The 22,679-nt window shown below is 33.0% G+C and overlaps 2 protein-coding genes and 1 pseudogene across 2 annotated transcripts; 1 reads left to right on the top strand and 2 right to left on the bottom strand.

Moving 5' to 3' along the window:
* Positions 1-1,570: 1,570 nt before the first annotated feature.
* On the bottom strand, positions 1,571-4,293 carry LOC134230204 (ubiquinone/menaquinone biosynthesis C-methyltransferase UbiE-like; annotated as a pseudogene).
* Positions 4,294-7,431: 3,138 nt separating this feature from the next.
* Positions 7,432-18,279, top strand: LOC134230268 (UV-stimulated scaffold protein A-like). The gene is given in 18 exon segments (XM_062712035.1): positions 7,432-7,556; positions 9,341-9,480; positions 9,792-9,967; positions 10,263-10,417; positions 10,809-10,929; positions 11,323-12,056; positions 13,132-13,267; positions 13,553-13,636; positions 14,004-14,232; positions 14,544-14,705; positions 15,560-15,620; positions 15,885-15,924; positions 15,927-15,955; positions 15,958-15,984; positions 16,713-16,767; positions 16,799-16,852; positions 17,176-17,371; positions 17,882-18,279. Coding segments are annotated over 17 exon segments (2,493 nt in total). The 5' UTR covers positions 7,432-7,556; positions 9,341-9,343; the 3' UTR covers positions 17,979-18,279.
* Positions 18,280-18,913: 634 nt separating this feature from the next.
* Positions 18,914-20,304, bottom strand: LOC134230244 (heavy metal-binding protein HIP-like). Its single transcript, XM_062712020.1, has 3 exons — positions 20,264-20,304; positions 19,930-20,084; positions 18,914-19,519 (listed from the first exon to the last, which is right to left on the bottom strand). Exons 1-3 carry the CDS (start codon positions 20,269-20,271, stop codon positions 19,119-19,121), a joined length of 564 nt encoding a protein of 187 aa, XP_062568004.1. The 5' UTR covers positions 20,272-20,304; the 3' UTR covers positions 18,914-19,118.
* Between the last annotated feature and the right edge of the window lie 2,375 nt (positions 20,305-22,679).

Below are 22,679 nucleotides of genomic sequence, written 5' to 3'. Positions count from 1 at the left end.
AGGTAAGATTCATTTCAAATCTTTATGAATAAGATAAAATATGTCAATTTTGGGGAAAACTTTAAAAATAAAATGTATTACTTGATATCAATGAAATTTTACTGGTACTGTCATAGATTGAACCTCTCGATATCTTGTTTTAAACTGTGGTGACCTTAAATTTCCTATTTTACTTGCACTTGTTAATTGATCTAATAATATTTCCTATGAAATATACGTCTATGTCACAGCCTACGTGGCTTTTAGAGATTGTTGAATGTTTCTCATTTGTTAAAGCCATTGTTTTTATTTATTTTTCCCTTTTTTTATTGCGCTGTTTTAATGAGACTATGCAAAGCACAATGTTGCATTGTTTATGTCAATCACACCTTTCTGGACACTGTGTTAATAAAAATTAATTGAATCAATTTATACATAGATGGACTGCATTGTGTATTGTTTTGTGACATAAAATTAATATACAAGGCATTGAAGGGCAGATCTTTTGGTGTCTGATGTTAATTATTTAATGCTGCTGTATTGACAATGTGTATAAGTGTGTTAGATTTGTTTTTGTGCATGAAAGATATTGTTTGACATGACATGTAGATAAAGGGTTATTAATATATATACTCACTGCTACTGCTACCGGGTCTAGAGGGCCCGCTCTGTGTTATGGGGGACACTAGGGGGGGCTGGCTCGGGGGTCACAGTGGGGGTACTTTGGGGATGAGGACGTCTTAGGCTTTGTTGCATGTTGGCCTAATATTTTGAAGTTATGTTGCCATGTACATTCAATAAATGAAATGGACACTTAAATTTTTAGAATTGTTTTCTTTTCTCTCCAAGGAGAGTCATATAAATTTCAATCTTGACTATCATGACCACAGGTGTGATCAATATACAATGTATTCCTATTGAATCAGTCTGACACAAGATGAATTTTTTATCTTTAATCAGAAAAAACAACAAAGTATAAAGCACCATATTCAAATTAATCATTTAATATTTGAAAAATTACTAGATATTGACTGCATTATCACTCAATGAGCTTAAGATATATATGAAATGAGTAAACTTTCCAAATATTGGGTCAAGTAAAGTACATGAAGATAGTAGTATATGTATGGAACACAAATGTCTCCAGCATTCTCTGAAAACTGATGCATTGTTCATAATGGTAGATCTTTGTTAAGTTTGCAATTCTTGCAATAAGTGTGGATTAAGATATTTTAAAAAGTCATTTACTAATCACTTAGAATGTATCCCAGCCAATCAGACAACCATACAACTTGATCCCTGATTACAGTTAAAAATTTTAATCTGAATTTTTTGTTTCTTCAAAGCACACACTTCTCTTAAATTCTTGCGTATAATAGCATTCCTAAAGATTATATAGTGCAAAAATCACAATTCGTGAAAAAGTCTCGCTAATCAAGAGTCAATGACTATCTCATGGAAATAAAGTGTCGCGAAAATTTAGTGATGTACAGTATTTGTTTTTAAACAATATTTAAATAAATGAAATTGTAGAGAAAGAGATTTGAAAAATTTAAAACAATGCAATTTACTGAATAGATCATATACAAGATGTTGGAATTCACAACATCAAGATTAGAGAAGTTTTAATGTATAATCTTGAAATTCTTTACTAGACTTCTTTCTTAGCTGCTAAAATTTCTAATGCCCCAAAAATATGAATTTTCTCATGTTTTTCATAAAATTCTTGAAGTGTTCCTTCATTTTTCATTTGTATGACATTTCGTATCATGTCCTGAATTTCTGACTCCGTACAAGTTCCCCAGAACGATATACTGTCCCTCCAGGATTTATCCAAAGGACCCTCAATGTTACCATGATCTGGATGATAGGATGCCATCAAAGTTGAATGAGCGGACACAAGTTTAAACCCCGACTCCTCTAGAATTCCCTTCATTTGCTTGTGAGTCGGCAACCTTTTGTGTCAGCGCTCGGTGTTCTGAGGGACCAGTTTAGAGAACCAGTTTCCATCTAATTGTTCGGGGGTCACAGAAATAATGGTTAACACCCCTCCGGGCTTCAGGATCCGATATGCCTCCTTCAAAGATTGAGCTACCTTTGGAAAAGATTTTCCATCAGGATTTTTTCTAAATGATGCAAAACCTACAAAGGACATTGAACAGCTTTGTGTTACATTTTTAATCTAAATGTATATGTACATACTATAAATGGGTTTATATAAGACAGAGCAGATAAGTATTTAACTTAAAATGTGGTTTTAACTTCAACCATAAAGTCACAGCACTTGTTTTACATATAGCCCCTACCCCTACTTGTGTGGTAAAAGTAAGTGGGCATTCCTTGTTTATGAAACAATTATTGCCTGTGCACAAACTTAAAGTGCATCAACAATTTTATTTTCAAATAGCAATCACACAGTGACATACCAGATTAATCATTGCAGCATCAAAAGAACTGGCATCGTAGGGCATCTCTGGCAGAACCACTTGTTTGAAGGACAGGCTGGTTTGGGGAGGGGTAGGGGACAGCTTGTCTTTTGCCTTACTAATCATTCCCTCACTGGCATCCATCAACACCAAGCTACGTGGCTCAAATTGGAGGAAATATTTCGAGTAGTTACCCGTTCCACACCCAATGTCAATTATATCCATGTCCTAAATTTTAATAAAAAAAGAATGACAAATTTAATTGAAGATTACATGAGGCCCATGGTCCACAATACTCACCTGAGGCCCAGTTGTAATTTCAAAATAATTTTAGTGTTCATCTTTTAATTCATTACCCATTTATGTTGTCTTATAAAAAATGACCTTGAATATATATGTAGGCATCTTCATGTCACAGGTCTAACAGATTAATTAGGTAGTCCGATCCTCAGGTTGATAAAATTAGCAGTTAAGTAATCAAAAATACTCATAAAAGTATCTCTGAATCCACAAACCAATGTAAATTTATCCACAGTATTTCTTTAAAGTTAAAGATTAAAGTTAATCATATTATATGATATGGGAACAATTGTCAAATCTCCAATATTTTTGCAGAAAAAGCGAATTGGAATCTAAGGAATGTATTTTCTAATTGCAAATTGATCAACAAATATATTTTAGGTTAAAAAACGATAAGTATCCCTCCAAAACTGTATTAATTTTTTTCCTTTTATAGGGTACAAATGTCATTTTTTATAAGACCTTTTCTAAGACTTCCAAAAACCTTGAATCTTACAAAGCTGATTAAAATGAAAATTGTTGCATGGAAAAATTAAATTTTCAAGCTTCATTTGATGCATTTCAAATTAAATATTAATTTTTGGAGTTATCCTTCCTGGCTGAGGATCGGATAACCTCAATGGGTCACAATTAAAACAAGAGGCCCATGGGCCACATCGCTCACCTGAGAAGCTTTGACCATTCTGTTCTTTCCCAGATTTCCCCCTAATACATATTGCGTCCTCACCCTACCCCACTGATCATAATTTAGACATTTTGAAATCTACACTACCCCAGGATGCTTCCATGCATGTGCACATAAGTTTCAGCTTTTCTGGCCCAGTGGTTCTTGAGAAGAAGATTTTCAAACATTTTTCCTAAATATTTCTATGTAAAACTTTGATTCCCCATTGTGGCCCTGCCCTACCCCCAGGGGTCATGATTTGAACAATTTAGAATCTACACAACCCCAGGATACTTGTACATAAGTTTCAGCTTTTCTGGCACAGTGGTTCTTGAGAAGAAGATTTTTTAATGACCCCACCCTATTTTTGTCTTTTCTTGATTATCTCCCCTTGTGAAGGAACTTTGCCCTTCATTTTAACAATTTAAATTACCCTTCACCCAAGGATGCTTTGTACCAAGTATGGTCAAAATTGGCCCAGTGGTTCTTGAGAAGAAGTCGAAAATGTGAAAAGTTTACAGACGGACAGACAGCTAGACAGACAGACGGACGGACGACGGACAAAATGTGATCAGAAAAGCTCACTTGAGCCTTCGGCTCAGGTGAGCTAAAAATATTCGAAATCAATTCGATCCATTCAATTTGACATGTTTGATGCAAATTTCCAAAATCATACAAGTTTTATCTGTGACATACCTATTTTTATATTTTTTGGACAGAAGAACAGAGGCAAAAAAGTAAGTTTTTATACAGCAATTAACATATGACCTTGGTCCATTTTTACCTTGATACTTTTTCCTATGAAGTTTTCCATCAGACTTTTAAGAATGTGGACTAATCTGCAGCTTCCCGCGTGGAGTCGTAAGATTTAGAGATTTCATTGTACTGGGCTATCTCACTCATTTTACTTCAACAGCTGTAAACCAGCCTAAAAATAAATGACAGATCATACTCGGAGTGTAATCTTATGATTTGTGCATGGTGTGTGCCTTTGTGGATATTGCACAATCACACAGAAGTGTATAAAATATAGTAGCCTAAAAACTTTGTTAAGGACTTTCATATTTCAAATATATTATTCTTGTGACAAGACATTTCTCTGGATACCAATATATATCATCACTTGACCTTGAAGTTTGACCCTATTTTGCAAATTTTACCAAAGTTTAATAACCTTGGCCATAACTTTTGAATGTTTGGTGCTAGGGCTTTCATGCCTCATAAGCGTAATCTTTAAGGCAAGATCTTCCCATATGTACCAAAATTTTTATCCTTTGACCTTGACCTTTAAGTTTAACCTACTTTTGAAAACTTGAACCTTGCATATTGCTTTGGAACATCTAAGGCTTAAAGGCTTTATAACTAGTATTTCACAGGGATATTCCCTTGTAACATTTAAAGACCTTTCCTATGGTAAAAACAGTTATGATCATTTATCCTTGACATTGAAGTTTAAATAATCTATATACTTTTGAAAAACTTCGACTTGCTCCCAAACTTTTAAGTGTTTGGTGCTTCAAGGCTTTCATGTCTCACAAATGCAATCCTTGTGACAAGATCTTTCCATGGGCATCATTCAATTTGACCCGTTGACCTTTGTTTTGACATAGCTACTTTAGAAACACTTAAACCTTGGCCATTAAACATTTGAACAGTTGGTAGTGGCATGCTATTGCTTTCATATTTCCACATAGTTCTTATTCTCAAGATATTTCTGTGAGCACCAACATTTTTTTAAGTCCCCTGTTATCAAATTAAAGATTTGGGGGTACAATGTGTACATAGTTTTTTGCCCTGTCTGTCTGTCGATCTGTCTGTAATTCTGGTCCAAGACACGATGTAGTTACGATATCGACACATTACTTTTTATAGTTTACTATAATATTTCTCTATTTTTGTGTGCTTATTACAATACTTTTTGTTTTGAAAAGTTTTTTTTTACTGTCAATATCCAAGATATCGTGTCGATATCGAATCAGGATTGTTTAAAGAATTATGGTTTCCATCTAGAATTCTAGCATTTTGTTTGTAACATTGTGTTACTTAAAAACTATCTTTTATTAGAATTTTCCTATAGAGTCGATATCGACGATGTCGCTTCGATATCGAATCATATTTGCTCAGCCCTTTGTAAATACCGTCCCTGTTACTTTGTATGTGTATTTATGTTTAATTACTTTACTTTTACGAAGATTGTACCTGCCATCGATATCGTCGATATTGACGATATCGTATAGATATCGAATCATGATTGTTAAAACATATTACATAACCAACCTTCACCCTAATACAAAATCTTCATATATATTTTAAATTAACATATCCCATGACAATTAGTTCATGCAATGCTTTTGCATATTTACTTTCTGATTAATAAATTTACCCTACTGTCGATATCGTCGATATCGACGATATCGTATCGATATCGAATCATGATTGTTAAAACATATTTAGCAACTTTCACCCTCACCCAACATCTTACTCTAAGCGTAATCCAAACTAATAAAACCATTAACCCTTTCCTTATCATAATTTTATTTCATCGATATAGATACGATATCGTCATGGTATTGTCGATATCGACGACATCGACATTGCACAAAGTCTCATATATATGGTACCAAATATTTCAAATTAATAGTGCTCATCACGATCGATATCGATACGATATCGACTTAATATTGTCGATATCGTCGATATCGACCTTGAATTCGTTCTTGGACATGTTGTCTGAAAAAAACTTTAAACATTACCCATATAACAGGCCCTTACTTTTTCAGATTTAATAAAGTATAAAATTAAATAGGTCGAAAATACAATACACCATGGATAGTATAATAATATTAAACATGTAAAAAGGCAATAGGGGCCACTTTTTGAGAATAAGAAATAAGTAAAGTTAAAAAAATAATCATGGAAAAACAATCGACGCTCTTGGACTTTCATCACTAAAGCTTAAAATATATTACATGTATAAGACTATTATACACTTATCCAATGGTTGTTAGTGGGATAGCTCTTTTATTAAACCCGCGACAGGGAACTATTCCCCGAGGGCTTGCCCGAGGGGAATAGTTCCTGTCAAGGGTTTGATAAAAGAGCTATCCCACTCACAACCAGTGGATAAGTGTTTTATTATACTGATGTATATTATAATTTCTTAGGTTTGAATTTTCTTTGGTGTTAGATAATACTGCAAGAATGAGCTGAAATCCTGATGACGTCACAATGCTACTGAAGTCATTATGACATCATCAGGCTAAAGATTTAACGCTGGAAATTAAAATTGGCGTCAAACATTGCATGAAAACTTTCCGAGGGGTGGGTAGCAAAAACTATACCCCTGGGGTATAGCTTTCTATGGGGGGAAATTTTCAGACTATGAAGAATAGTTATTTTACCGTCTGAACTTTATATAGGAAACATTTTAACAGAAGTATAATAATAAATAATGCTGTCACAGCAGTAGCGAGAAAATTCGGAAAATACCCACCCTATATTAAAATATTAAAACCATATATGGCGTATGTACAATAAAAATTATTGGACTAAAATTATAAGAACTTATTATTTGTATCATTACTTTATATAAAGATAGAACTTTTCCGTAAATTACAAAATCTAAATCAATTGCATTATAAAGATATCACAATTTAATTTGGATTCTCGGAATTTTCTCCGACTCGGAAGAAAATACAAAAGATTTAAATAACACATTACAGAGAAGATAAAATCGTATTGTTAGATGAAACGAGGTGTTCTCCGTGTTCAGAATTGTATGAAAAGCTTTAATTTAAATGTATCAAAAATATTTCTTTACTTAATTTTGTATTTTTCAAAAATATATTTTTTGGATCAGTTACGCCATATATGGCTTTAATTAAAAGCAATAATGAATAAACATGATAAAACCCCATTCCTACCTTGCTATCACTATACGGATATTAAGGTTAAAATGATTTCTGATAACTTATAACGATAGAACAAAATAAATAAATTTACGATAATTCAATCTGAAACAGTGAAAGTAAAACAAGAATAAATTCGGAACTATCATGCTGTCCCGTCTCGGTTTCCACTCCTTCCTTCTCATAGTTACTTCCTGCTTGATTTGTGGATTTAGGGAAAAAAATATTTCATAACAAGATGACATCGATCAAGTGAATGCAGGAAGATTGAAGAAAGCGGTAATGTTTTCTTCTGATGTTACAGAAAAATTATAACGATATTAAAATCTGACTGGTTTTAGATGTATTCTGGTTTCCTCGTCTTATATCCATTTTTATACCTGATAATGAAATAGATATTTTTAATTTTAATTATTTTTATTCTATTTACTATCAAATAAATATTTGAAAAATAATAAGCGTAATAAGACTGTCTTTTTCTTCTTCTTCTTTAAAAAAATCTTAGATTTTATGGGTTTACGGGAACGCTTAGCCTTATTTGATTGAACTGATTCACCAATTAATGCAGATGTATGTAGGTTGTACCCTTGAGTGCCCAGTAGTCGTGCTCTTAAGAGAGTATCAGTGCTAAGTACAATTTAAACGAAACTTTTGGTTATTTCATCTGATATTTTAACTTACCGTGTAATTGTCTAATTTTCTTGTTATTAAGAATATTTCTAAGTGCTTTATAATATTTAATATGGGGGTTTAGGTTTACGTAGGCCATATTTGTTTTGGACCAGCAGTCGTGCGCTCGAATGTAGCTGCAAATATTTGGCCAAGAAAAATGAAAACAAAATAAAAACAAATTTCAGGTGACAAAAATTTTATTCTTCAAGGATTAATTCAATAATTTTTAGAATTTATTTGATTTAATTAGGTTTACGATTGTTTTTTTCTAAAATAAGTCAAAAGTTTTTCATCACTTCTTATTTACACGTATTCCTATGTAATAATTACGTATTTCAGTATAAGGAATATAGCATTTTTATGAAGTCACCTTTTGAGATTATTGACAAAAGGAAAAAAATAAAATACCCAGCGACCATCACGTATGATTATGCTAATTAGCCATGTGCTTGCCGCGTCCATAGCTGGCGCTTCCGTGCAGGTAGAGTATATATTCAGAAACTTAAAAAAGAGTATAAGGAAAATGGCAGCTTTATTGATGCTTATGTTTATTTGATTAATTAATGAATGTTTCCTCCGCATATTTAACTTTTTGTTTTGGAATAGGCACTTGATTCCTTCTCTCTTCTTTGAAAATCAGATGTTTATGACGTAATATCATAGCACGTGACCAACTTTTGACAACAAACAAAATGGTGCACGACTACTGGGCATGCACGACTATAGGACCCTCGACCATATTTATTTTAATAGACGACTTTCACATTTACAAAAGTTATTCCCTTTTCCGGGGTCAATATAGGGTCAACTGGCGTGAGGCACTTGACCAACTTTTTGGGTCAGTATCTTAGAAATGAAATTTATATGAATATGTTCATTATGTTTTTCATGTTGCCCCATACTCTGGCAATACAGGTACAGATCAAAATTGTCCAAAAATGTTTGATGATTAAATATTAAGTTACAGCCAGGTAACTTATAAAGAACAAAGTGGAAAAAATGCGTTATGCCGACAACGGGATATAACTCTTAGAAATGTGAAATTTGTCTATATTAATGGATATAGGCCTACCATCAAAACCCTTAATTCTCTTAACTTACACTTTTTAACTGGGGGGGGGGGGGGGCATCCCATTCCAAAAAAAATCCAACCCAGAAATTTCTTGACAAGGAAAAAAAAAACGATCCCCTCCCTAGATCTTTGCATGTGTTGTTAGAATTAATTCTTCATGATAAATTTTATACCACCAGTCACTTTCCATCATAATCATATAAAATTTTTGTTGTGAAAGAATAAAATGCATCAATTTGCAGCATTCACTAGATGGAAAATTTGAAATCAATTTTTAATTACTATATATAATTATCTACTTTCGACTAAACTCTTTCAGAACATGGCAGAGTCGTCAGATTCAGAATGCCTGGACCACAAGCTGAGACAGGAGATGCAGCAATGTGTGGAACAGCTGACAACAAGTGGCAAACCAGTACTTAATGCAAACACCATGAAAAAATTCAAAAGTATCTGCAAGTTAGTATTAAATTAGCTGTATTCACTTTCTATTTAATTGTTAAACTGAGTGTCAGCATGATCAATGTTGAAGTACATGTATTTATTTTAAAGTGACAATTATTTTTTCACTTTAAATTTCTTGTGGTTGCAGAGTGTAAGACATACATGCAAAATATCTGTTTCATATGATTTAAAAGTGTACATGTATATCACTGTTTGACAGATTAATGTGACATATTTTAACCATGTGATACCTAATGAAAGTCAACACTTTCACTGAATTTGTTCTTTAGGCACTTCGAAATGTTTACCATGAAACTTTATTGCAGAAAGTCAGATATGTACGTCAAAGAAGCTTATCATATGCTGATGACCCAACTGGAGAAAGAACACTCGGAAATAAGACTGTCTGCATTCCAGATGATAGATGAACTCTTTAATCGGTCACATGCATTCAGGGAGTTACTACTGTCAGACTTACAAACTTACCTGGAACTAACAGTCGGTAAGTCTATTTGTTGTGTAACTGTTTTTTCATACATGTTTTTTCGCAAATGTACATTCGTACATAGATATTTTTTTTATGAAATGACAATTGAAAGAGTCAGAACTTGCATGAATGGCATTTTAAATTCGTACATAGATATTTTTTTTTATGAAATGACAATTGAAAGAGTCAGAACTTGCATGAATAGCATTTTAAATTTAAAACACAGCTTACAAATTTTATGCATTAATAAATGAATTATTGGTTTGATGACTTTATGAAGAAGAAATATCAATATTTGTGATGTTTGTAGAGATTGACTTTGATCAACCACTACCTCCACCTAAAGCTGCGGCCAACACATTGAAAACCTCAGCTCTCAGGGCCATCCAGCAGTGGAATGATAAGTTTGGAGAGGCTTACAAGAAATTGTCCCTCGGGTTTAACTTTCTACAGAAATGCAAAAAGGTTTGTATCAAGTACATAAGAGATATCCAAAATAAACCATGACATGAGCAAACAAACTTTGCAAATATCCTTCTTCAAGTTAACATTTAGTATTCAGAAATTTGTTCAATGAAAATATTAATTTCATTCAAGACAGGTGGCTAATTAAATGCTACATGTATTCATCACTTATTTATTCGCAAGAACTTTAAATGCACACAATTACAAAAAACTGTTAGCTCACAAAATTTTCATTTTTCATATATTTTATCAATCAAAGGTCATATTGTATTACAGTATCTAACATTCATGAAAATTACATCTTGCTTATAACTTTTTACTTTCTTTCAAAAATAAGGTGTCTTGAAAATTTGATGATATTTATGAGGTACATTATATTTGTGTGATACAGGTAGATTTCAATGGAATTAGAGCGAGGGGTGAAGCAGAACAAAGAAGAGAGAGGGAGCGAGCCGAAAGACAACAGAGAATTAACCAGGACAGAATAAACAAAGTCCTCAGGGACATCGAAGGTAAAGAGAATTAACCAGGGCAGAGTTAATAAAGTCCTCAGAAGTTGAAGGTAATTAGAACAATCAAGACTGCAGAGTTAACAAAATCCTCAGGGAAAAGCAGTAAAACTTTTGCACTGACCGGTATTTACTTCATACTTTCTATATTTACTGTTTTTGGAGGAACAAAGATCTTTCTGAGTTAAAATCTAAAAATCTTAAATTATTCTGTTTTCAGACACAAGATTATTTCCCTTTTATTTCATTTTCAATGTATAAAACACATTCATAATCATAAACATGTACAAGTAAAAGAAAATATGGAATTACTCAAACATGTTATCATATTAATTATGATAAAAAAGTACTGTCACATGATCTGTTTTTGTTAAATTTTTTCACTTGTTCTTACAGAAACTTTACCCGATATCAAGACCTGTCTCACAGAAGTGGAAAACTGTTTTGCCATACTTCTCCCTACCCCCGAAGACTTCTTCCTGGGGATTGAATCAGATAAAACTGATAAAGAAACCAAGGCTTGCTCCTCTACTTCAGAAAACCAGGAAAAAATAAAGACCCATACACAGAAGTGTGGACATTGTGGAAATACTGATGTGACATCTACCTACAGGGATTGTGAAGAATGCTTAAAAAACAGAAAGGATTCAGACAATGTTGTAGGCAAACATTTAAATCAGCTTAGGACTGATACAGAGGTGAAATGTAAGATGAAGGATAAATCAGGAAACGAGTTAAATACAAAAATCAACAAAAATCAAGACTCTGGAGAAAACATTGAAAATGAACCACAAAGTGTCCAAGATAATCTCAGGAATGAAACAAGTATGGAAGGGAAAGATAGTGATTCTCAAACAGTGGAAAAATCTGACACAGAGGATCAGGCTGGAAGAGAATCATCTGATGACGAGGATTCCAATGATTCTGACGATGATAACTTGGAGGAGGTGGGAGAGTTTGTACAGGAGCACGGCCTAAGGAACCACCAGTACAGTATAGCTATAGACATACAGAGTGGTCCGGTAAAACTGGAGGAGAACGAGGACAATCTACCTCTGTTAACCACGCTAAAGGACCACTACCGACTGATCAGTACTAAACACCAGCCCAGTGTCACACGCTGGCTACAGGTAAGTTATAACTCACTAAAGGACCACTACCGACTGATCAGTACTAAACACCAGCCTAGAGTCACACGCTGGCTACAGGTAAGTTATAACTCACTAAAGGACCACTACCGACTGATCAGTACTAAACACCAACCTAGTGTCACACGCTGGCTACAGGTAAGTTATAACTCACTAAAGGACCACTACAGACTGATCAGTACTAAACACCAGCCTAGTGTCACACCTGGCTACAGGTAAGTTATAACTCACTAAAGGACCACTACAGACTGATCAGTACTAAACACCAGCCTAGTGTCACACGCTGGCTACAGGTAAGTTATAAATCACCAAAGGACCACTACAGACTGATCAGTACTAAACACCAGCCTAGTGTCACACGCTGGCTACAGGTAAGTTATAACTCACTAAAGGACCACTACCGACTGATCAGTACTAAACACCAGCCTAGTGTCACACGCTGGCTACAGGTAAGTTATAACTCACTAAAGGACCACTACCGACTGATCAGTACTAAACACCAGCCTAGTGTCACACCTGGCTACAGGTAAGTTATAAATCACCAAAGGACCACTACCGACTGATCAGTACTAAACACCAGCCTAGTGTCACACGCTGGCTACAGGTAAGTTATAACTCACTAAAGGACCACTACTGACTGATCAGTACTAAACACCAGCCTAGTGTCACACACTGGCTACAGGTAAGTTATAACTCACTAAAGGACCACTACTTCAGTTAAACACCAGCCTAGTGTCACACACTGGCTACAGGTAAGTTATAACTCACTAAAGGACCACTACAGACTGATCAGTACTAAACACCAGCCTAGTGTCACACACTGGCTACAGGTAAGTTATAACTCACTAAAGGACCACTACCGACTGATCAGTACTAAACACTAACCCAGTGTCACACGCTGGGTACAGGTAAGTTATGAATCATATAGATACAGTTAAAATCATATAAAAGTTTCACGTATACATGTAACAAACTTGCCATTAGATTTGATAAGGAAAGCCAAATCCTGCTGAGATATGGCTGGTACACAGTGCATTTTCCTTTAATATTGATTCAGATACTGTCAAAACATGGAGGTAAAGAGGAAGACATAAAAAGAGTCATTGACCTCAAATCTCAGCTTCAGCAAACGAAGACTCAGTTTTATGATCTGAAAGTGATACCCCTAGAGGAGCAAACCAAAAATGGAGATGGTAAAGTGTTTATATACTTTATTTCTCTAAATACCTGCTGTAAATGTATAAACTATACTTTAGTACCTTTGTGCAGATTGTTGTTTACTAATTCAAGAAATGCTAATGTATGTGTATGATTTAAACAAATACATTACTGTAGAAGTATGCTAATTCATTATTATGATAATTACTTAATGAGAAAGATTATGCTAAATTTTGAGCCAATTTATTTATTTTAACAGTATTCATAAACAGATATGAACCTGATGATTATGATGTGATGATTATAAGGATTTATTTTAGATGACTCTGATGATGAGTTTGAAGACGTGCCAGAGAAAGAAGGATTTGAAGCAGACGTTCCTGAACTTCTCAAGAAAGATTCAGGTAAGATGTTCAAATAATGTCTTAGTTAGTATTATAACAAAATGATGAACATGACTGTGTGGTTCACAGATACAATTCATAGAAGAAATGACACGTTTGAGTATATCTGTAGTGTACACTGAATATGTACCAAAACATATTACTGTAAATCACGTTTTATTTGCGAGAACTTAATTTTGGCGTAATTACACATTTTATTTCATTCTCGAAAAGTATTCTTTTATACAGTCAAAAATTCGTGAAAATTGGGTCTCGCTAATAAAGAGTCGATGACTATCTCGCGAAAATAAGGTCTCGCGAAAATTAAGTGATCTACAGTATTGAACTTTATGTCATTGATATGTGCATGTATTTATTATTAACGTAGCATCTGGGTCCGCCTCCACAAGCAAGAAACCCACTTCTTCCTCCAAGAAGCCAGCAGCCACAGTTACCAGTGCATCAATCAAACCCAGCACCTCAGGTATTGGGGCCAAGCGGACATTTGTGAAGGCCTCCTGGAGCATTCAGAATGAGTTACTGGAGCATGATGAGAAAGATCCCACAGCCATGATCGCCAACCTCAAGAAAATCAAAGCTGAGGCTGAGAGTAAAAGGTGCTTTGTTGGTGTCTAGTGATCTTACCTCAAAACATTATATGTTGTTAGTTATCGCTATGTATATGTATGGGTTTGTTCATTTGTTTGTTTAGTAAGTAATATGTAATATGGTTCATCATGGCTTTCAATTAAAGTTCATATTACGGAAAGTTCACACATGTATAAAATGTATCACACTGATATTCTAGGAAATGATTTTTCTCTTCTTTTTTCAGTTGTGGGAGGGGGTTATGGCCATAGTTTGAAAACATTATAGTCTTTTTGTATCATGGAAGATGTTTATTTTTCATCTCAATTTCACTTAACAGCAACACCGAACCAGCTACAGGTAGCACATCCACAGCTAAAGGCACGAAGAACACCTCCAGTCGTAAGGACAAGTTGCTGAGCAGTGCTCCCCTGGTTCCATTTGGAGTGGATCTGGAACACTGGGAAAATCCAGATAAGATCCAGGCTCCAGAGATTGTCAAGTAAGTTACCTCTCTCAGCAATGTTTCTTACTGAATGCTTAATTAAAATAACAAGTCAATACCATAATTTAGTACATTTATTATCAAGATGTGTTTGTGAAACACTATGCGCCCCGCAGCAGCAAAGTTCGAAAAACACTATTTTTAGCATATAGGTCACAGTCAAGGTCTCAAGGTCATTGACCTTATTTTCATTTGAAAGAACTTGATTAGTGGAGTATGTATACAAAATATGAAGTCTTTATCTCTCGTGGTTCAAAAGTTATGGTTAAAGTTCAAAAAAGCTATTTTTAGCATATAGGTCACAGTCAAGTTTTCAAGGTCATTGACTTTGGTGTCTCTTGAAAGAGCTTAATAAGAGGAGTATTAAAACCAAATATGAACTCTCTATCTCCTATGTATCAAAAGTTATGGTGAAAGTTTAAAAAAAGCTATTTTTAGCATATAGGTAACAACCAAGGTCACAAGGTCATTGACCTTGGTGTCATTTGGAAGAGCTTCATGAGTGGAGTATGTACACTAAATATGAAGTCTCTATCTTTAATGGTTCAAAAGTTACGGCGAAGGTTAAAGTTTGCAGGAAAAAACTATTTTAGCATATAGGTCGCAGTCAAGGTCACAAGGTCATTGACCTTGGTGTCAAAAGAGCTTCATATAGTATGCATACCAAATATGAAGTCTCTGTCTCTCATGGTTCAAAGTTATGGCGAAGGTTAAAGTTTGCAGACAAACAGACAGGACAAAAACAATATACGCCCTGGATCTATCGATCTGGGCACATAAAAATTAAGTCATTTCCAGAAATGGAAGATTTTTAGTTTAAAAATGAGTGATGTTCCTCTGCATCTTTATAGGTATGATTCACTTCACCGATTCTGGACTGCTTCTGATGTTGAACACTGTAAAACTGATAATGTGAGTATAACTGATATTACACAAGTTATGGACAGGGCATTGAAAGCATGTTATGATTAAAATTTAATATTAATGCTGTTAAAATGCTTTTACTGAAAAAATATAAAGTCCTGAAATCAAAAATGATATACCTTTCTGAAAAATGTTGTCATAGATAATGTACATGTACTTTGTAAATCATGAAATCCCTATCTTCTCTCATTCAAAAGTTAACACCAATGTAAATGATAAAAGATTTATTCTGACTTTGTTTTGAAATTTCAGAGCAGCATTGGTGAACTGACCAAGAGGGCTATTCCTTTTGTTCAATTTTTAAATTGAAATGGAAGTGTAGAACTCAACATTTCCCAATGGAAGTTTGTGTGTTTTTTATGGATAGCCAAATAGTTTGTCAAGTTTTTAAAAATTCACTTGTACACATTGATACATTTTAGTATAGGTCTGCTACTGTGATCTATTTTCTCCCATTAAGTAACAGTCTTATGAAAATCAGATGTTAAATCTGTTCACATAATTACTACACTTTAATACTTGGTGTAATGAATATCAAACATCTAATTTTAATTAGACAGGTGACAGTACGGAATATTTAACAATACATTTTTATTACATGTGTATTATGTTTTTTTTCATACTTTTAACTGACAGTAAATCCTGCACAAAACATTTCGGCTATGTCCTTGATGTTCCCATAAACTGTAAAATCACATATTTTCATGGGGTAAAATTTTCGTGGTTTGAGGAAAATCTCTTGGTTTGTGGGTATGTTATTCCGTGGTTCAAGAATTAATGAGTACTTATGTACGTTACATTTTACATTTTGTGGTGGACATGAATTCGTGGGTCTTGTCCTTGAAAACAACGAAAAATTAAACTCCAACAAAATTTTGTGATTTCGCAGTATATCACTAGATATGAAATCATTCTTATTTTTGTATGCATAATTTAAAATCGTGAGTGCTATATTTTAGAAATGAAGTTTAAAAAAATATATAACAAATTTACTAGCTTATAGATTAAGTTCCATTCCTATGTAGCAACTCTTATTGATTTTTTTATACAATCTACATGCAAATCTTTTGTAATCTACAGTGTCCTTTCCATGGTAAAATTATTGCCAGAGACGAGTATGGAGTCGCATACATGTGTATCCATTAAATTCACAATGTAATTAAAAGGTAATGAGAGAAATCAAGACAAGCCATCCACCAGTTCTCAGGGTTTACTAGAGGGTATGTTTGTCAGACCTTTACTTTAGAATTCCTTCCTTTGTAAACTATTGAGAGTATACAATTTTTTTTATATCATAATAATACATGTATCTCTTCTTCATACCTAAAAACTATTAATGAATATAGTAAAAGGCACTAACATTGAAGAGTCAGGGATGAATGATATGACTTTGTTATGAATTACCTTATTATGCATGCATGTGTATACAGCATCAATTGAATTCATCATTGAGGGTGTTTGCTACCTGTATAAGCATGTTTTTCTGTACTTCTTGTCTCTGAATGTTAAAATTTATTCATAAATTCCTTGACTTTACCTGTAGAGGGAGTGAGTGACTGGCAGGATCCAGAACTACAGGCTGATATTGAGGCCGCTCTAGGGGTAGACTTAGGTTCTAAAAAAGGTAAAGGGAAGGGGAAAGGAAAGAAAAAGAAAGAACCCAAATATCCTAACCTAACGGACATCAACATTGTGGAAAACACGTCCCGGACAAGACTAGAGAAAAGAGTCCTCAATAAGTAAGTATAGTTTAATACAGATCATTATGGTTTTATGTTTAAAATTTTACTTAATCAACTGATATATCTAGTTCTTTTATTGAATATTAAGAGAACACTGTAAAATGTAAAGGGGGGTTGTCATTTGAGGAAGTTTGATTTCTATTGTTTTCAAAATTGAAGGAGAAACTTTAATTTTAAAGAAAAAATATTGTGGGAGATATGAATTCATGGTTCTATTCATTTCACATGCAACTGTTTTGCTTTGCATGCAATTGTGGAATATTTGAATTATGGGGTTTCAATTTGTGATTTGTGAGACATTTTTCTGAGGACTTATGCACTGACAAGGGTCTTTCTCCCTGTGAAGGACAATTTCAAAGAATGTATTCCATGCAGATATTTCCTAGTATCCTACCATAGAAATCATTGAACCCTCAGGAAAAATGATGATTCCAGAGTTGAGTGTTTGCAACAAATATCTGTAACTTATTTATCTGTATTTAATTTTATCTTATTATAATGTTCCAGGTCTGCTCTGAAAAGGGTGAATAACGTGATGGATAACCTTGCCTACAAAAGAATACGGGACAGATTTGGAAACCAGTTCAACTACTCTTTGAATTAACTCTTCAGAAATGGAGACCAGAATGTCTTATATACACTCATCTGTTCACTACAGAACATGTTAATGCTATAACGCCTGACTGTGATCTAGATCTATATTCTGTATTTTTATGGGATAAAACAAACAAGTATCTTAATCTTAAATGATTTCTGTGCAATATAATTGATATCAAATGACTTTTAATGAACATAGTCAGTGTAAATTATCCTTTGATATGTGTGTATAGTTGATATGTTTCTTTCTTTAACCACAGAATGTGGTAGACACATATATCTGTATGTAACTGTATTTATTTATAAAAATTAAATACATGTGGAATGTATTTTTCATATAATTACATGTACAAATAATTTTTTTACATAAAATGTTGATATACCATTGACTATGAGTGATTTTTAGTAAATTCATTTAAAAAACAATTGATTTGTCATTTATTTATCTGTACAGCTTATCATATTGATTAGTAAGACAAAGTAATAAATCTATACTGCTATTAGTTTTTTTTCCTCTCGTGCCATGAATATGTTCTGTTCATAGGTCTTCTGTCACAGTGGCTGTGTTTTTAGTTCCATTTCAAAGAAACTATTCAAGATATTTTCAATATTAATTTCAAATGCTGATACATGTTGATGAGAACTTTTTAACTGCATCAACATTGTTTGATTTTGAGCCTTCTTATGATCTTCATGTCAATTTTCGTAAATGAGTATTTATTTGTCTCAAAGAAACAGTTCAAAATGTTTTCATCGAACCTTATATGCAAATACATACTGGTATGAGCTATTCAACGTCATCAGCATTTTCTTATTTTTTTCCATTTACCTTGACCTCATTTTCACAATTAAATGAGTGCTTATAGCTCAGTTTTGATAATTATGGAAGGTATTTTTATTAATTTATTTGCTGATACATAAAAATAAAAGTACAGTGTTCTAAATTAATCAATATTTATTAACCTTGACCCTTTATATAACCATGACCTCATTTGTTATTGTTGTGGAAGTTTTAAACATGATCAACAAATCTGTCTAGGTTTTGATCTTTTACTAGCATCAGAAATGATAGGTTCATCTTTCCTCATCCAGAAAAACTTCTGCAAAGTCCAAGCATATAATTTTTATTTTATAATTCCATTACAAATCACGACAATTTAAAACCAGAAAACGAGGACCAAGTACCATAAGCGTATTCCCCATCTTTTCCATTTGTTTTTATCCAGACCTTGTCATTCTTCTTCATCTTTATAATGGCTGTGGCGGATCCTGATAAATAAGTATTACTTCCACTCCTTCCGTCGACATGGTTGTATCCAAGGATCTTACTATTATCATTGAGAACTATATTTGTATTAAATATTTTCCCAGATGTTGTCAGAATGGTCCATGTAAATGAGTAGACCCCATCCTGAGGTGCCGTGAATTTCCCCGTCTTACCATTATAGGCGGATCCAGAATTTTCAGTAACTTTTCCAAATGCAACTACAGCATTATTTCCGAGGTTGCTTAGATTACTAGCAGTCCGGGCATGAAATGAGATTACATCTATTTAAAGAAAAATAGGATATGAATGTTTATGTCAGTTTATTTACAGGTTATCTATTTTTTCCCCAGACAATCTGAAACTAACAGTTTATCTTTTTAAGACGATCAATTTGCGTTAAACTCAGAACTTTTCAAAATATTGGATTGTAAATGAGATACAATATAGCTTTAGAATTGTTCATTAGATTATGAATAAAATTACTTTTAATTTTAAGATTTGTAATAAGGGAGGGGTCTAATTTTTAGAATAACATTATTACCAAATTACTCTGAAAGACTTTACTTTAAAGGTGAATGGGAAGGAGGGAGCATACTTCAGGGAACGTATTTCAAATATAAAAAGTAACGTTTGGAAAATAAGTGACCCTCCCCTGCCTGCTCATGACTTCGTTTTTTGATAATCATATTACCTCTTTCACCTCTTTTGCAGTTATTTCCCTTGAAGCCCATTCCAAGACACACTTCATTATACGTATTGAATTTCCTTAGGAAATCTTTTGTGCCTGATCCTGCATTCGCTCCAGTTAGCAGGAAACTTACAAGGATCAGCTTCAAAAACTGGAATCTGTATAAATATTGATGTATGTACCCAAACATGGCAAAGTCATCAGTCATTTAATAAACTTGTTTAATAATAAAAAAAATACAAACAAGTCATGAACTTCAAATTCTGTAAAATTAATAGAAGAATGTGTATATTCAATGGCAATATTTTAAATGTAAGAAAGTACGACTCACGTGTACCTATACATTGCTTCTCAAATGGATTTCTCCTAAAAGTCTTTTAAAATAGATAAAATATCTAATCAAATTTCAAGTACTATTTATATACATGTATGTAAATACATTTAAGGTCATTAAAATGTAACGTGAGTACATGTATATTTATTGATTTTTTTGACTGTCATGATATATTATTCCAATAATTTGATATGTTAGAAATCACAACTCATATAAAAAGAATTTTCTCTTTATTTGTTTCCCAATGTTCACTCATTTGTGAAAAACATGCTAAAAGACATCCATTGCAAAATGACAATAGAAACGTTTGTTATACTATTTTTACAGAAGAAACGCTATTCGTGCCATTAAATAACATAATATAAGATACGTGTATTTCTTGATTAGATGCATTTTTAAGGATGTCCAGAATAAAATGTGATATTCCACTATATCTCTCTAGGTATGATTCACTTCACCGATTCTGGACTGCTTCTGATGTTGAACACTGTAAAACAGATACTGTGAGTATTATGTCACACGGGAATTATGCAGGTTACGGAGAGCTAGGGCATTGAAAGCACTTTTGGAATAAAATTCAATAATTCTACTGTTAAAATCAATGTTGCTAATGTTCAAATCTTTTATTGAAAAAAATTGTGGCAGTGAATAAATATAACATAAAAATTTTATTCTTATTCTTATACCCCACGCTTGCCTGATTCTGCATTCACTCCAGACAGAAGAAGACAAAATCAAAGAGAAAAGTGTATATCAATTGACAATGTTTTATATGTTAGAAAGTAAGACTTACATGTACATTGCTTCGACTCTAAAATAGATTCCCCATACAGATCTAAAAAGATAATCAGATTTCAAATACAATTTATACTTATACTTATTCATTTAAAGTCATTAAGATGTAATATGAGAGAAAGTAGATATATTGATTGTGGTTGTTCTGATATATTTTTTTTCAATACTATTAAATGTGAGAAAACACTTCAACTTTTATAAATAAAATTGTGTATTTATTTGCTTCAAAATGTTCACTCAGTTATTGTTAATTACATGATAAAGTATATCATTGCAAAATCAAGAATTAAAGAATCTCTGTTCAGGTCTTACATGACATTGTAACTGCCTATTGAAATAAGATAACGTACATACATGTACATGCATTGATTATATTCATTATATTTCAATATGCAGCTAGTCTCGTATAATATAAATTTCAAAGAAACAAATGACAAGTGTTAGTACGAAAAATTCAGTTATAATTTACACTTATGAATATAAGATAGTGAGAAGGAATTTGTTGTAATTTAGTTTTATATATTGGGCATTTTAAGTTCAGACTTCCGATTATTCAATAAAATAAATTATTCAATAAATTTTATTCCCTATTACATTTCGTTGGAATGAAGCAACATACATTGTATGTATCTTGTTGATCGTTTTCTCTCGGGAAAAGTCCTGATCAGATCAGATTTTTTCAAATAATTGCGCATTTTGGTAAAAGTGTAAGATTCTTTGCATCGATGAAATGATATATAAGGTATATTTTTGGATCTTGGACCACAGAATTTGACAATCACAAACGAATTAAGAGCCATTTTTAAAAATGGACGTAAATCGCCAAATATAGAAGCATATTTATTTCTGTAAAAATTTTAATAGCTACTGGATTAAGAAATATATATATATAAATGTCTGTAAATTTGAGGACAATGTTTTTTTTATCTGAGCTTAAAGCAACTGTACGGCTGCATATCGTGTGCTTTTTCATTCAAATTTATCCAATATATCATTAAGGAATAAGGTATAAAGTTGAAGTCAGCAGGTTGAGAAACATAGATACTCTCACCTCATACACAAATTAGCGTAATTAGAATCGCCGGAATCAAAGTTTGTACAACTTATATATGTTTAATAGTACCACGTGGATTCGAATATGAAAGGAAAGAAGGAAAAAAAGGAAAATGAAAGAAAAATCCACCAAAGCATACGTCATCGCGGCAAAATGTCAAACAAAATATTTTCATATGGCAATAATTTTTATACGTCATATGTGCATGGTTATGCTGAGGTTACATTGATTTTTTTAATAAAAGCCACGGAGATACAAGAAATGATAACTTGTATCAACAAAATTGAACAGCAGAACTTCGCTGAGACCCCGTGTCTTCATCCATTGATTATATTAATCTCCAAACTAATTTTTTTTACTAGGAAAGTTGCTTTACAAGCCTTATTTTAAGTTTCTTTTTTTGTCGACTTTGTCAAAGTAGCAGGCTTTACCATGCTTTTATTTTGGAAAACTACATATGCGATGTATATATTAATGGGCCATAAATAATTATCAATTTTAATAATCAGAATTATCATATACTTAGTAGTAAATATACTGATTCTGCACGGTGTGATACGGGTGACGTCA

This window comes from Saccostrea cucullata, unplaced genomic scaffold (assembly GCF_032062105.1).
Source record: "Saccostrea cucullata isolate Sc308-1 unplaced genomic scaffold, CSIRO_AGI_Scuc_v1 ctg4222, whole genome shotgun sequence".
Taxonomy (NCBI): domain Eukaryota; kingdom Metazoa; phylum Mollusca; class Bivalvia; order Ostreida; family Ostreidae; genus Saccostrea; species Saccostrea cuccullata.
The sequence above is the reverse complement of the archived record's forward strand: the minus strand, read 5'-3'. Positions and strand labels throughout refer to the sequence as shown.